General features: G+C 50.8%; 2 protein-coding genes across 5 annotated transcripts in view; both read left to right on the forward strand.

The window, feature by feature from the left end:
- Positions 1-6,470, forward strand: part of PITHD1 (PITH (C-terminal proteasome-interacting domain of thioredoxin-like) domain containing 1) — a 9,649-nt gene extending 3,179 nt beyond the window's left edge. For both annotated transcript variants that reach the window (XM_008572979.1, XM_008572987.1), the window contains 3 exons: positions 2,964-3,068; positions 3,760-3,868; positions 5,532-6,470. In XM_008572979.1, the coding sequence (XP_008571201.1) occupies positions 2,964-3,068; positions 3,760-3,868; positions 5,532-5,633 (316 nt within the window). In that variant the 3' untranslated portion in view covers positions 5,634-6,470. The remainder of the gene's footprint in view (positions 1-2,963; positions 3,069-3,759; positions 3,869-5,531) is intronic.
- Positions 6,471-9,177: 2,707 nt separating this feature from the next.
- Positions 9,178-15,148, forward strand: LYPLA2 (lysophospholipase II). 3 transcript variants are annotated; one of them, XM_008573028.1, is made up of 10 exons: positions 9,178-9,310; positions 12,313-12,416; positions 12,651-12,682; positions 12,806-12,871; positions 13,358-13,405; positions 13,507-13,577; positions 13,699-13,772; positions 13,849-13,950; positions 14,054-14,227; positions 14,310-15,148. In XM_008573028.1, the coding sequence occupies exons 2-10, from the start codon at positions 12,339-12,341 to the stop codon at positions 14,358-14,360; spliced, it is 696 nt and encodes a 231-aa protein (XP_008571250.1). In that variant the 5' UTR covers positions 9,178-9,310; positions 12,313-12,338; the 3' UTR covers positions 14,361-15,148. The 3 variants fall into 3 exon arrangements, with proteins under 3 accessions (XP_008571250.1, XP_008571243.1, XP_008571257.1); XM_008573021.1 differs by lacking the exon at positions 9,178-9,310 and adding an exon at positions 11,254-11,385; XM_008573035.1 differs by lacking the exons at positions 9,178-9,310; positions 12,313-12,416 and adding an exon at positions 11,256-11,385.
- Positions 15,149-15,174: the final 26 nt, after the last annotated feature.

Genomic DNA, 15,174 nt, shown 5'->3' on the forward strand with positions numbered 1-15,174 from the left:
GGTGGGCGGGAACCGGTCTGTATGTGGGATCTGACCCCTTGGCGGGAGCGCTGCCGCGCTCCCAAGCGGCGCACTGTAGCAGTGCGCCACCGGGCCGGCCCCTATTTTTGAATGTTAGAAACATGAATTTGAAAGCAGATCCACATATTTAATCATTCTAAGAAAACAGTTTGGTTTTTTTGGACACTCCTTTACTTGAGATATGGATTGGCTTCAGAAGACTAGACATCCATGTTGCATTGTGGTTAAGAGTGCTGGCTCTGGACTAAACTGGGGTCAAATTCTGGCTGTGCCACTTGCTAGCTGCATGACTTTGAGACATTACTTATCTTCTCTATGCATCGATTTTCTCATGTAAAATGGGAATAGTAATAGTACATACTTCATAAGATTGTGAAGTGACTTAAATGAGATATTGCATGTAAAGATCTTAAAATAGGTCTGGTAAATAGGAAATGCCAAATTTTAGGCGAGCAGATACAAATATGTGGTCTTCTGTTCTAAGCACACTACATGCTTTATTGAGTCTAAGATGTCATTGGTTGTAAAATGAACCATTATTTTATGTACAATTAACAAAGAAAAAAAATGCTGCCAGGGCTGGCCAGTGAGCTCACTTGTTTTTTTTTTGGGGGGGGGGGGGGGGGCTGGCCAGTACAGGGATTGAACCCTGGACCTTGGTGGTATTAGCACTATCCTCTAACCAATTGAGCTTAACTGGTCAGCCCCCTCACGTGGTTAGAGCATGGTGCTGGTAACACCAAGGTCAAGGCTTCAGCCAACCACCAGAAATAAAAATAAAATGCTACATATTGAACTATGACATGTCATTGATACAGCCTGAAAAGTTAAATTGGTAGTCTGGAATCAGGGAAATTTGAACACAGACTAGATGTTAGATGATATTAAAGAATTATTGTTAATTGTTAATATTGTTAGTTATAGTAAAATGGTATCATAGGTATTTTTTAAAGAAGTTCTTTGTAGAGATACATATTGAAAAACTTATGGGTGAAATGGTATGTCTGAGATTGCTTTAAAATATCAACTGTGGGCCGGCCCGTGGCTCACTCGGGAGAGTGTGGTGCTGATAACACCAAGGCCACGGGTTCGGATCCCATATAGGGATGGCCGGTTGCTCACTGGGTGAGCGTGGTGCTGACAACACCAAGTCAAGGGTTAAGATCCCCTTACCGGTCATCTTTTTTTTTTTTTTTTTTTTCCTTTTTGTCTTTTTTCGTGTCCGGCAACGGATCGCAACCCTCAGTGTCGCACCCGTACCGGACCGGGACCGGCAACGGGATCACAACCCTCAGTGTTGCTCCCACACCTCGCTCAGCCAGTGAGCGGGAACCGGTCTGTATGTGGGATCCGAACCCTCAGCGGGAGCGCCACCACGCTCCCAAGCGGCGCACTGTAGCAGTGTGCCACTGGGCCGGCCCCACCGGTCATCTTTAAAAAAAAAAAAAAAAAAAAATCAACTGTAATCAAAGTGGGTGTGTAGACACAACTGTAATAATGTTGTTGATTGTTGAAGATGAGTGATATGGAGATATTATATTTTCTCTGCTTTTGTGCATGTTTGAAATTTCACATGGTAAGAAAGCATTTTTTTTTTTTTTTCTAAAAAGATGACCGGTAAGGGGATCTTAACCCTTGGCTTGGTGTTGTCAGCACCACTTTCTCCCAAGTGAGCTAACTGGACATTCCTATATAGGATCCAAAGCCATGGCCTGGGTGTTATCAGCACCACACTCTCCCAAGTGAGCCACGGGCTGGCCCTTAAGAAAGTGTTTTTAATATATGTGCCTCTTAGAATTGAATCCATTTAATCTCCACATCAACAGTATGGAATATGTACTGTTACTATCCCCATTTTACATATGAGGAAACAGACACAGAGAGGTTAAATCACTTGCCCCAAATTACACAGCTGGTAAATGGCAGTGCCACGCTGTAAACTCAGGAAGTCTAGCTCTAGAGACACTGCTTTTAACTAGTGCCACACTGCTTCTCATAATGCTGCTCATAAATGTTCACTATTATTATTATTCTGCTGTGCATCATTCTTAGAAACACTTTGAAGCAAACATTTGCTTTCTTAAATTACATGCATTTTGCTGCAACTAATATCTAGGCCCCTGCCATGCAGGTGTATTAATAAAATACACTGGAGATGGTGAGGATATATGGCTTAGTCACTGAGAATTTGTGGATCATAGAGACAGCTATTTCCTAGACTTTTCTTCGAAAAATATTTTCTTCACTAGCAGTTTTCCCTTGACTTTCAAAGCCTATTGTGAGTTTGCAGCCTTTTGTGCTCTTTCAAAATGGAAATCCCCAAATTGTATTTTTTTTTTTTTTTTTTTTTTTTTTTGTGGCTGGCTGGTACAAAATCTGAACCCTTGACCATGATGTTGTCAGGATCATGTTCTAACCAGCCAGCCCCCGCAAATTGTATTTTTAAAGATCTGTAAGATGACTGAATATATGGAGTAATTTTTGGATGTGAAAAGTGCTTGAACATTGGGTTACCCGATCTTTTCTCTTAACTGTGTTTAATATGTTTCTGCCAAAGTATGTATTTTTTTTTTCCCATGAGTAAGCCATTTTATTTAATATCCTCAGCTTGGTCTGAATGTGCTGAGTTGCTTATTTTCTCCATGCATTTGCTACACGTGACCTACTTTGAGCCACCTCTTTGTGTATTGCTTCTCATGTGATCTTAACCCACTCAAAGATGCCACTGGGTTATGTTGCAGTTCTCAGCTCTTTTCTTGTCCAGTTAAAGATACTGTGTTTGTATATAAATACCAGTAAAATGCCATTTCCAAAATTTGACCCCAAAATTTGATTTCCTTTTGATAGAATTGAAGCCAGTTGAGCAGTCAGTAGAAATCTTTGAGAAACTGAAAAACATTATTATGCAGATTTCTTGACTTTTCTTCCCTTTCCTTTCTCAGGTACAAGAACATTCCACAGATGTCATTTGATGATACAGAAAGGGAGCCAGATCAGACTTTTAGCCTAAACCGGGATCTTACAGGAGAATTAGAGTATGCTACAAAGTAAGCACTGGGCCTGTCTTCCGCTGTCTGTGGTTTCTTCTGAGGAACGTAGCTGCTCCTTCATTTGCAGTGAGCATGTATGCATCGGTGCTTATAGGGCTGACCACTTATTTTTGGCCAGTGTCCTGCTCTCTTAGCATCAGAAATGAGTTAAAATATGGAGGAGGCTTGGTCCTTGGCTTGATCAGTTTTTGGCAGAGATTCAGTGCAAGTCACAGACTTGTTAACCTGTAAGCAATAGGCAGATCTAAATGTCCTCTTAGGGTGGGCTCAGGAAAGATGTTTTCAGAATTCTTTGCATAGTGAGCTTACAGCAGGCTGAGTTACACGTGACCATCTGCTCTCTTCATTAGCTTTCTCTTTTTCCTAAGGGTGAGGTCACAGCTAAACATGCCTTGGAATCTTTGCTGGGTTATAAACCATTTCTCATCCTGTTCCTTGAGGACAGGAGCAGTGTTTATTCTAATCTTTCTGTCCCTGCTGCCTTGGACAGGATCTGGCAGATGCTGAGTAAATGTTCACTGAATTAATTGCTTGTCCAAAGAGAAGAATGAGAAGGAAGAACCCTATAGTGTTCTCTGACATTTCGCTGGGTTTCACCACAAGTTGGAACTGAAATGCTTGACGTGGTGGTGAGGTACTCATTGAGCTGTAACCTATGTCTTCTCTCCCTACTCCTTTCATCCTCTAGAATTTCTCGTTTTTCAAATGTCTATCATCTCTCGATACATATTTCAAAAAACTTTGGAGCAGATACCACAAAGGTCTTTTATATTGGCCTGAGAGGAGAATGGACTGAGGTAAGATGGGGCTGAAAAGATTGTTCGTCAGGTATACATCCATATATCTATATCTGCACTATGGTGGCGGGAGGTTTAAGGGGAGGGGAAAAAGCAAGTGAGACATCAGTTGCTCCCAGTCTGTTTGTAATTTTTCTTGGTTTTATCACTATAAACTGTCTGTCTCACTTATTTGACAGACTGTAGGTATTTTTAAGGGGATTGAAATTATGTTGCTTATTTTTATTGTATTTTATTATTTTTTAAAAACTAGTTTGACTATGTACCTTATGTGTGAATTTTTATTCTTTTGGAGGCTGGCCAATCAGGGGATCCGAACCCTTGACTTTGGTGATGTAACATTGTGCTCTAACCAACTGAGCTAACTGGCCAGCCCCTGTTTGTTTGTTTGTTTGTTTGTTTATTGTTGGTGAAAATGGAAGTCAAATTTTATTCAGGAATACTGATGACCTGAAGAGAGATGTAAGGCTAACCCATGTCTTTCAGTAAAACTGAAGGAGATTGGCCAGACTAAAGCCATCTCAGAGACTCATATTTACTGAGGGGTTTTTAAAGAGGGGGTTGAGGCCGGCCGTGGCTCACTCGGGAAAGTCTGGTGCTTATAACACCAAGGCCCCAGGTTCGGATCCCATATAAAGATGGCCAGTTAGCTCATTGGCTGAGCATGGTGCTGACAACACCAAGTCAAGGGTTAAGATCCCCTTACCAGTCATCTTTAAAAAAATAAAAATAAAATAAATAAATAAAGAGGGGGTTGAGGGGATGGAGTGTGGGAAAAGAAAAGCAGAGGCAGGGGCGGGAGCCACAGGGGCTCCAGGCACGGGGCCAGGTGCAAGGTCTCACCAAGGCTCCCTCTGGTTTCTGCTCCCACTCCTGATGTTATCTTAGGGTCCAGCTTCAGAATGGAATCAGCATAGCTTTATTGATGTCTTCCTTGCTTTCTCAGGATCTGGACAGTATGTGTTTTGGAGCAAGTCTGCAGCTCTAGGCTGATTGTTCTAAAGTATTCTCCTAACCCATTTTTCTGTTCAGCGTTTTATTTCTTCTTCAGTTTGGTTCAGCAGGACCTTGAGAGATACCCTTTTCTGCTGGCTTTCAGGCTCTGGTGTCTGCCATCTGTGGCTCCAGAAGGGCAAGGCACCTTTTAGTATCCTGCTCACAGCACCATAACTGTAGGGGCCAAAAGAAAACATCACTCCTAAAGGTTCATTAATAAAAATCCCTGATAAATTTAGATCAATAGGAAGAAAAGGCATAACAAATTCTATTATTTAACATGCTAGGGGAAGGCAAAGCACAGGGACATCACAAGAGAGTAATGTTCCCTGAAATTATGTAATTTATATCAATTCACAGTTTTTCACTTTCAGATTCTTTCCTTTATTTAACATTTTTCATAATCTTTCTTGTTCTAGGCACCAGAGATAAAATGATAAATAAAACAAGCTCCAGTTCTCATGGTGCCCTCATGATAGTAGGGGGAATGAATCTTCTAAGTTTCAGGGTGAATTATTGATAATGATCTTTACAAGCTTCTCAAGATAAAAATATCGAAGATGGGAGATATTAGATGATGACTTCTAGAAATGAACCTGAATAAAAGGTTCAGGAAAAGGACAGTTCCTTACTGGCCCGTTGACCCAGCCCCTCAATTTTCTTGCAGCTTCGCCGACATGAGGTGACCATCTGCAATTATGAAGCATCGGCTAACCCAGCAGACCACAGGGTCCATCAGGTTACCCCACAGACACACTTCATTTCCTAAGGGCTGGCCAAGGCTCCCACAAGGTGCTGTGTCAGTGAAGATATATGACTACCTGTTGGGAAAGACAAAGAGATGAGGCTCCAGAGAGAGTTGGCTGCCACAGCCTCTGCCAAGCTTTATCTTTGGGGTTTGCTGCAGAAATCTGGCCTACGGAAGACACTGTACCACTGGGAGGGTTGAATGGGTGCCCCGGGACAATCGTGGTTCTTAAGGGCACTGCAGAAATTGGGTCTTGGGCTGGGTGGCGTCTGGCAGTCATGGATAACGCTTGCTTTTCCAGTTGATGTAGCCATGGAATCCCAAGTGTCTTGTTGCTTTGCGGCAGGATTTTTGTGTGACTTGTGTTTTAAAAAAATGGAAACTATTCCTGGGCTGCAGGAAACTTTCTGAAGCCTCAGGATCATGTTTGTGTTAGCCATCAGGAGGGTCTCCAATAGAAACACTTGTTCCTGCTTGCTTCTCTTCCCTGTCATTGTTGAGCATTCTTGTCAAGTTGCCCAGCTTGGAGCTTGTCACGCTCAAGTGTCCCATGGTTACAGCTACAAGGATAGGAATCTTATGATGATATGTGATAGCTTGGGGAGAAGGTCTTTCTCTGTGCCTAGCTAAGCAATCTGGAGAGAGCATGGGAGTCATTTCTCTGTGTGTGGGTAGACTGGTCAGGGTAAGATTGAGACTTAGTTCTAAGATTCCCCTTGGAACCTCCTTAATGTTTAATTAGCTTCTAACTAGTGTTGTAAGCCCAATGCCAGAATTTGGGGATTTCTCAGTTCTTCTGTTCATGGCTTTTATTCACTGTGACTAATAAGCTTTGTAATAAATCCTTGCCAGACGTAATGTTTGTATTTTCTTTTGAGTTCTTCACAGTACTGATGAAACTTGTCATTTTACTGGGAACTGTATCGAACTTTGAAATTTTTTTGTTGTTTTGGACTAGGTAGATCATAAGAAGTGCCACAATTAAATCAAGATTAGATCAGTTTCTTCAGGAAAGGTCAAGCTTAATTCTGTACATTAGGCTAAAAACACTCCTGTATCTACATTTGTAAAGAGGAAGGTGGATGGGCCGGCCCGGTGGCGCACTGCTACAGTGCGCCGCTTGGGAGTGCGGTGGCGCTCCCGCCGAGGGTTCGGATCCCACGTACAGACCGGGTCCCGCTCACTGGCTGAGCGAGGTGCGGGAGCAACACCGAGGGTTGCGATCCCGTTGCCGGTCCCGGTCCGGTGTGGGTGCAACACTGAGGGTTGCGATCCGTTGCCGGACACGAAAAAAGACAGAAAGGGAAAAAAAAAAAAAAAAAAAGAGGAAGGTGGAAATGGAAACCTATATTTCATTTCTCATGAAGGGAAGTAACTTATGGAGTGACATTTACAAAAATAAGGGAGAACAGATCCTGGAGCTCATCAAAAGAGATGAGGGTGAGAAAAGTAAGTGAGCAGCACATGCCGTCTGAAGGTTAGACCAAAGACTTTTTTTTTTCTTTTCCTTTTTTGTCTTTTTTACTGACCGGTAACGGGATCGCAACCCAGCCAGTGAGCGGGAACCGGTCTCCACATGGGATCCGAACCCTCGGCGGGAGCGCCACCGCACTCCCAAGCGGCTCACTCTCCAGTGCGCCATCGGGCTGGCCCAGACCAAAGACTTTGGACTTGAATCCTGAAAGTCAGTGCAGCAATTGAAGAAAATTCATCCAAAAAGGGGATTTGAGATGGTTAGTATTCTCTCTCTCGCAGAAAGTAGGAGCAGTTGATAAAGGGAATTAGTGTTGATTCTGATCCTCTTGAGAGAGTTCCTCTGAGGGATTGGCCAACTCTTTTGTTAGGAAGATATAGCCACTGTTTCTCCATCCTGTCTTAGGGAAAGTATGCCACCACCAAGACTTATTGGGCCTGAAAATTTCTAAAATGCAGCCTGAAATCAACCAGAATGCAAAAACAGTTCTTGATGCACTAAGGGTCCTACTCACTCCTCAGCCACAGCATCTTTGTTTCAGTTGGGTCATTCTGGAGATCAAAATAAAAGAAGGGCTATGGTTCTTTGCTGGTGGCTGGCTGGTTACAGAGATCCAAACCCTTGCACCACAATTTACTGAGTGATCTAACCAGCCAGCCCCAAGCAGGGCTGTTTTAATTTGGAGTAGGGAAAAAAATAAAGTTAGAAATCTTAGAGCAGACTAGCTGTTCATTAATTCCACTAATTAAAGCACCAATCACAAGTAGCACCTGGGACTGGCCTCTGAATTTGAAGCTTCACTCTGAAGAATTTGCTGGGAGTGCTAGTGTCTCAGGTGATCCTGGGTGCAGGAGGAACTGTTCATTTTTCCATACAGAAACCCAAGCGGGGATTCTGTTGGGAATGAGAGCAGCTGTGTTGTTTTCTTCCCCTTTTCACTTTTATCCCCTTTCTCTCTTGACATCCAGTCCTGGGTTTTTGGCCTGCTGTGGTCCCCTGGGCGCAAAGGTTTTCTGCCCAGAATTCTGGTATTTTAGGATGTATCTCCGTGACCTGTTGAGTACTGAAGACTAAACTGCCTCTAGGCCTGGGGAAATGTGCTTTGTTGAGCTTCCAAGTTTGTACTGTTTTCTTTCAGTTCAAAGAAAAAACATGTAGGTTAAGCTGGGAGAATGATTCCTAAGCTGCTGAGGGACAAGTGTGACTCATTTCCTGTTTGCAGATCCCCCACGTTCTCTCAGGGACATGGTCCTTCAACTTCAGTTTGCCTCCCTTCCAGCCTGTGGACCCTGAGCTTTATTTCCACTTTACCAGTGCAGCAAGGAGCAATGGGTGACTCAGTGGTGACCAAATGAAGCCCTTTTTGTTCTTAACAGTTGGGGCTCATTTGATAGTATTTTCTGCACTGTCTGCATGGCATTGCTTGTCGAAGGCAGTCCTAAGACACACCCATGCCTACCCAGCTATCCTGATGTGGCCTGTGAATTTTCCCAGGGTCCTTTTTAGAGTGAGTAAGGCCTCACACTGTGATTTTACAGTGTATAATGCTTGTTCATACGACCTCATTCGAGCCTAACAGCAAAGCTGTGAAGTAGGCAGAGTGGTTATTATCACCATTTTATAGCTCAGGAAGCAGGTCCAGAGAGGCAGCATTACAGTAATCCCGAGGTGGTTGTTTATTTACTTCCCCTCTCTGAGCTTGTTTCCTCATGTTTAAAATAAGACTGGAGGACCTTACATGATCTCTAACGTCTCTTTAGTTCAGCGTGTATGATTTTATCCATGATCCTGGAATAGGGCATGAAAGCTAGAGGCGTATGCCCAAGGCCATAACGAAGTGTGTCCCATGGGGATGGGGAGGCGGTAAACTTCATGCGGAGAACAGTGTGAGGAATTTCTCTCCTTCTCAACAGCTTTCCTCCAGGAGGCGCACGGGTGGGATGCCCTGTCCGGATTCTGCAGGAGGGGGCGGGCGGGCAGACACTCGGGTGCTGAACCGAGAGTGGCTCCCACCGCCTCCAACATGGCAGCTCCTATCCGGCGCGGCCGTTCCCCGCTTCCGGGTTCCGTACGGCTGGCCAGGCTACTTCCGGCAGCGCGATGGCTGGGTTCCCCGGACTCGAGCGGAAGTTCCGGCGGGGGCGTCCGAGGGGGAAGAGTGTGTGTCTGTGCGGGAGAGAGAGGAGAGTCGCCCGAGCGGTCTTGAAAGCCCCAGGGAGCGGAGGTACCCTGGGCCGGGGCCGGGCCGGCGGAGGGAGGGTGTGGGGGGAGATCGGAGCGCCGGAGGGTCCCGGAGAGTGGGGAGGGGGCGCCGCGATGGGGAGCGATGGGGGTGGGGAGTGAGGTGCGAAGGCGCTGTCCAGTCCTGGGGACTTCGGGAGTGGAGCGGGGCTGCGCAAGGGGGTGTCCGGGTGAGGTGAGAGGGACTTGGGGGTCTGCAGTGGAAGGTGCCATCGAAGGGCGAGGGCTTCCCCAGGGTCAAAGGTAGAAAGCCGGCAGCAGGAAATGTCACTGTGGGGAGGGGGTGACCCTTTGTCAGAACAAAAGTTCCATTTGTGGGGACTGGGAGACGTTGGGTTGGCCTGGAAGTTCTTAACTGTGGGGAGGGAGGCACCTCTTGGAGAGGGGGAGCCTGGGTGAGAGGCCAAGTCCCCATCGTGGAGATGGAAGGGAATCCCAGCTTAGGGCGGGAGGTGCATTCACTGACGAAAGAGGGACCCCGGGGTCAGAGGGGAAAAATCCCACTCTGGGGAGGTGCAGTAGGGGTCAGGATGGAAGGTGGAAGCCAATTGGGAGGGTGGGCGTTGCTGCAAAGGGTGGGCACTTGAGAGGCAGGTGAGTTTGGAGGACGCTGAGGATGGGGAGGGGCCAGTCGGCCTGACAATCTTTTGTGTGTTTGGAAGTCCCAGAGTGTGGTCAAGCTGGGGGCCCATTTGGACTCAGTGGCAGCAGCAATGGCAGGTACCCCCACTGAGGGGAGCGTGGTGGTGGATGGGAGTCCTTATGCTTTCTGGAGACATGAGCAGCTTGAGCCAGAAACTGCTGTGAAGGCTGGGCGGGAGGGAAGGAGGATGGAAAAGGGGTGTGTGTGTGTGGGGGGGTGTGTGTGTGTGTGGTGTGTGTGTGGTGTGTGGGGCTGTGTGTGTGTGGTGTATGTGTGTGTGTGGTGTGTGTGTGGTGTGTGGGGCTGTGTGTGTGTGGTGTATGTGTGTGTGTGGTGTGTGTGTGGTGTGTGGGGCTGTGTGTGTGTGGTGTATGTGTGTGTGTGTGTGTGGTGTGTGTGTGGTGTGTGTGTGGGGGTGTGTGTGGTGTGTGGGGTGTGTGTGTGTGTGTGGTGTGTTTGGTGTGTGTGTGTGGTGTGTGTGTGTGTGGTGTGTGTGTGGAGTGTGTGTGGTGTGTGTATGTGGTGTATGTGGTGTGTGTGCGCGTGGTGTGTGTGTGTGGTGTGTGTGGTGTGTGCGCGTGGGGGTGTATGCGTGGTGTGTGTGTGGTGTGTGTGTGTGGTGTGTGTGTGTGTGTGTGGTGTGTGGGTGTGTATGTGTGGTGTGTGTGTGCGGGGTGTGTGTGTGGTGTGTGCGTGGCGTGTGTGCGTGGTGTGTGTGTGCGGGGTGTGCGTGGCGTGTGTGCGTGGTGTGTGTGTGCGGGGTGTGTGTGTGGTGTGTGTGTGTGGCGTGTGTGTGCGGGGTGTGTGTGTGTGTGTGTGGCGTGTGTGTGCGGGGTGTGTGTGTGGTGCCGTACAGCAGGTGGTTGTTTATTTACTTCCCCTCTCTGAGCTTGTTTCCTCATGTTTAAAATAAGACTGGAGGACTTTACATGATCTCTAACGTCTCTTTAGTTCAGCGTGTATGATTTTATCCATGATCCTGGAATAGGGCATGAAAGCTAGAGGCGTATGCCCAAGGCCATAACGAAGTGTGTCCCATGGGGATGGGGAGGCGGTAAACTTCATGCGGAGAACAGTGTGAGGAATTTCTCTCCTTCTCAACAGCTTTCCTCCAGGAGGCGCACGGGTGGGATGCCCTGTCCGGATTCTGCAGGAGGGGGCGGGCGGGCAGACACTCGGGTGCTGAACCGAGAGTGGCTCCCACCGCCTCCAACATGGCAGCTCCTATCCGGCGCGGCCGTTCCCCGCTTCCGGGTTCCGTACGGCTGGCCAGGCTACTTCCGGCAGCGCGATGGCTGGGTTCCCCGGACTCGAGCGGAAGTTCCGGCGGGGGCGTCCGAGGGGGAAGAGTGTGTGTCTGTGCGGGAGAGAGAGGAGAGTCGCCCGAGCGGTCTTGAAAGCCCCAGGGAGCGGAGGTACCCTGGGCCGGGGCCGGGCCGGCGGAGGGAGGGTGTGGGGGGAGATCGGAGCGCCGGAGGGTCCCGGAGAGTGGGGAGGGGGCGCCGCGATGGGGAGCGATGGGGGTGGGGAGTGAGGTGCGAAGGCGCTGTCCAGTCCTGGGGACTTCGGGAGTGGAGCGGGGCTGCGCAAGGGGGTGTCGTGTGGTGTGTGTGTGGTGTGTGTGTGGCGTGTGTGCGGGGGGTGTGTGTGCGGGGTGTGTGTGGCGTGTGGTGTGTGTGTGGTGTGTGTGTGGCGTGTGTGCGGGGGGTGTGTGTGCGGGGTGTGTGTGTGTGTGTGTGTGTGTGTGTGTGTAGTAAGGGCTGGAAGCATATTTCCCTGGCACTTTTCCCCCTCATTTCCCAGTTGGGCTTGGTGTTGGAGTGGGTGGGGGGAGACCAAGGGCTCTAGGGAAAGAATGATTGAAGAGCAGGAAGGAGTTGCCCTCTGAGGAGCGTTACAGCGCCCTGCCTCCCCTGGTCACCCACTTCTGGCCCCTCACAGCCCCTGAGCCCTGCCTCTGCCTATCTCCATCATGCTCAGGCTCTGTGGTTGGGCCAGAACTAGGGACACGAGTTCTGGGCCACTAGGGTGGCCACCCACTTCTGGCCCCTCACAGCCCCTGAGCCCTGCCTCTGCCTATCTCCAGCATGCTCAGGCTCTGTGGTTGGGCCAGAACTAGGGACACGAGTTCTGGGCCACTAGGGTGGCTGCTTCTGCTTTTCAGCTTTGGAATAGAGGCAAACTTCCTACCCCTCTGCCCAGAGACTTCTTGTCTGCCTTTTCTTTGTGCTGGTGACAGAGCCCAGGTGCAGTGTGGGGGCTGATGGCCTGCTGGGTCCCTCGAGCCAGGAGTCTCCTCTGCCTATCCCTGCTCTTGACCACTGCCCCCCACATTTGTGTAGGCCCCAGCCGTGGAGCCCTGTAGTGTATGTGTGGTAACACCATGTCTGTGCCCCTGCTCACCGATGCTGCCACTGTGTCTGGAGCTGAGCGGGAGACGGCTGCGGTGAGGGTCCCCTTTTGCCTACAGCAGCCCCCAGCCCAGACCCGGTGGGGGCAGCTGGGGAACTGGCCAGAGGGGGTGTGGGAAAATGGAGGTGGCGGTGATGAGAAGGGGTTAATAGCCTGTTTGGCTGCTACCTCAGTTCCCCCAGGTTCTTGGGGTGGGGGAGGGGTGGGCAGAAGTTGGAGGATCTAGAGGGGGAACTTCCCCATCTCCCCATTTCTAATCCTTTTCCAGGTTATTTTTTTACATGGACTTGGAGACACAGGGTGAGTGAACTGGGGGAGGGTGTGCCTTGGGGAGGTGGGCAGGGCCCGCAGCAGGGCTGGAGAGGCTGTCACCCTTGCTTTCTGTCTTCCTACATCAGTCCTTTTCTCCCTTTCCTCCTACAGGCACAGCTGGGCTGACGCCCTCTCCACCATCCGGCTCCCTCACGTCAAGTACATCTGTCCCCATGCGTGAGTGTCACCCCAGCAAGGGAGGGGCTGAGGCTGGGGATCAGCCGGCGTCCTGCTGTCCTGGGCCTGCTCTCTCCTATCAGCTGCATCCCAGGGCTTGAGCTCAGTCAGGGCAGTCAGAAGTGCCATTTTCAGCCCTGGCTCCTGTAGAGCTCCCAGGAACGGGGTCCTGGCACCAGCCCCCCATCCGAGGGCCTCCTAGATCTAAGATCTTCTAAAACCAGGACCTCCTTGTGCCCCCTCCCCAAGTACTCACCAACTGAGCTGGAACCCCGTCATATCCAGTGCTGGGCTCTTCCTCTCCTTCACCACCACTGATGCCCCAACTGCAGCCACCAGCCCCACGTGGCAGGTTGCCTAGCAACACCTTAAACACAGGCCCTGCCTGCTGGGAGGGGCCCCCAGGGGCCGCTCTGCCCCCTCCTGGGCTCTGCTGTGGTTTCCTCATTGCTCCTGAGCGTGATGGCCCCTGGCTCTCCTCCCCAGGCCTAGGATCCCTGTGACACTCAACATGAAGATGGTGATGCCCTCCTGGTGAGTTTGGGGATGGGTGGGGGTATGTGAGCTGAGGAAGCTGCCCAGTGGGAAGGGCTGGCCGGAGTCTTCCAGTAGCTGCCAACGTCTCTGCTCCCCAGGTTTGACCTGATGGGGCTGAGTCCAGATGCCCCAGAGGACGAGGCTGGCATCAAGAAGGCAGCAGAGAACAGTAAGGCCCTGGCCCCTGCCCAGCATCCTCCCTTGGAAAGTCCCCCAGGAAAGCACTGTCTGGCCCTCTTCCTGGGCCCCTGCAGCAGCTTCTCCCACCCAACCATGCCCCCTCCCCCCAGTCAGGGCCTTGATTGAGCACGAGATGAAGAATGGGATCCCTGCCAATCGAATCGTCCTGGGAGGCTTTTCACAGGTGAGGGGAGAGAGAGGCGTGTGGGGGTGGGCAGGTGAACTGTTCCATGTGAGCGCTCATTCACTCCTCCCTCCAGGGTGGGGCCTTGTCCCTCTACACGGCCCTTACCTGCCCCCACCCTCTGGCTGGCATAGTGGCATTGAGCTGTTGGCTGCCTCTGCACCGGGCCTTCCCCCAGGTGAGTGTCCCCACAGATCCCTCCGCCTGCCCTTTGGGTCTCCTTGTGGCTTGGGGAGTGTGCTGCAGCACTGGCTTTGCCCTGAGTCCTGCCCGGCCCCCAGGCAGCCAATGGCAGTGCCAAGGACCTGGCCATCCTTCAGTGCCACGGGGAGCTGGACCCCATGGTGCCCGTACGGTTTGGGGCCCTGACGGCTGAGAAGCTCCGGTCTGTTGTCACACCTGCCAGGGTCCAGTTCAAGACATACCCAGGTGTCATGCACAGCTCCTGTCCTCAGGTCAGTGGGGGGACCACTTCCCACTCCCACCTCCCTCTTCCCTTTGGCTAAGAGCCTCTCACCAGCCCCCCTCATCCCCTAGGAGATGGCAGCCGTGAAGGAATTTCTTGAGAAGCTGCTGCCTCCTGTCTAACCAGAGCCGCTGGTCCCCAGCACAGTCCCCCAGCTCATGGGGGACCCAGAAAGCAACTGCGGCACCATCTTGGATCTGAGCCGGTCGAGCCTGTCCCCACCCTCCCCACCCCATCCTCATCCCACAGGCCTCTGGGGCAGGTGGGGAGGCCTGGCCAGGCCTTCCTTCCTGGCCTCAGCCACCTGGCTCTGTCTGCAGCAGGCAGTGGGTTGCTTTCTTCTCCCATTTCCCTGGAGGTGGGCACCCCTGGCAGCAGTATTGGAGGGGCTGTAGGCAGCGGGAGAAAGGGGCCCAGCCGCTGACCCACTCACTCAGGACCTCACTCGCTAGCCCCGCTTTGGGCCCCCTCCTGTGACCTCAGGGTTTGGCCCATGGGGCCCTCCCAGGCCCCCACCCCAACTGATTCTGCCCAGATAATCGTGTGTCTCTCCTGCCTCCACTCCAGCTGCTTCTCAATCATGAATGTGTCCATGGCCCCGGGGCCCCCTGCTGCTGTGGGCCACCTGCCCCCAGGCAGGAGTGTTGGTGAGGAGGGGGCCTTCCCTCAGCTGTTCCCCAACTCGGGGGACTAGGCCCTGCCTCCCCGTTACTTCCTCCCCTGCAGGCCTGGAGTCTGCAGGGCTGGGCTGAGGCTCAAGGTCTCCCCTAGCTGTCTCACCCCACATTGTCCCCAGTCTAGGGCCAGGGAGGCAGTGGGAGAGTTGTGTCTTGTCTTCTGTCTCCATGTGGTTTTCAGTGTTTTTCTTGTGTCTTGGATTCCGATAAAATTAAAGAAATTGCTTCTTCAACCCTCAGGCCTGGCTGATTCTGTCCA

This window comes from Galeopterus variegatus, unplaced genomic scaffold, assembly GCF_000696425.1.
Source record: "Galeopterus variegatus unplaced genomic scaffold, G_variegatus-3.0.2 Scaffold50, whole genome shotgun sequence".
Taxonomy (NCBI): Eukaryota; Metazoa; Chordata; class Mammalia; order Dermoptera; family Cynocephalidae; genus Galeopterus; species Galeopterus variegatus.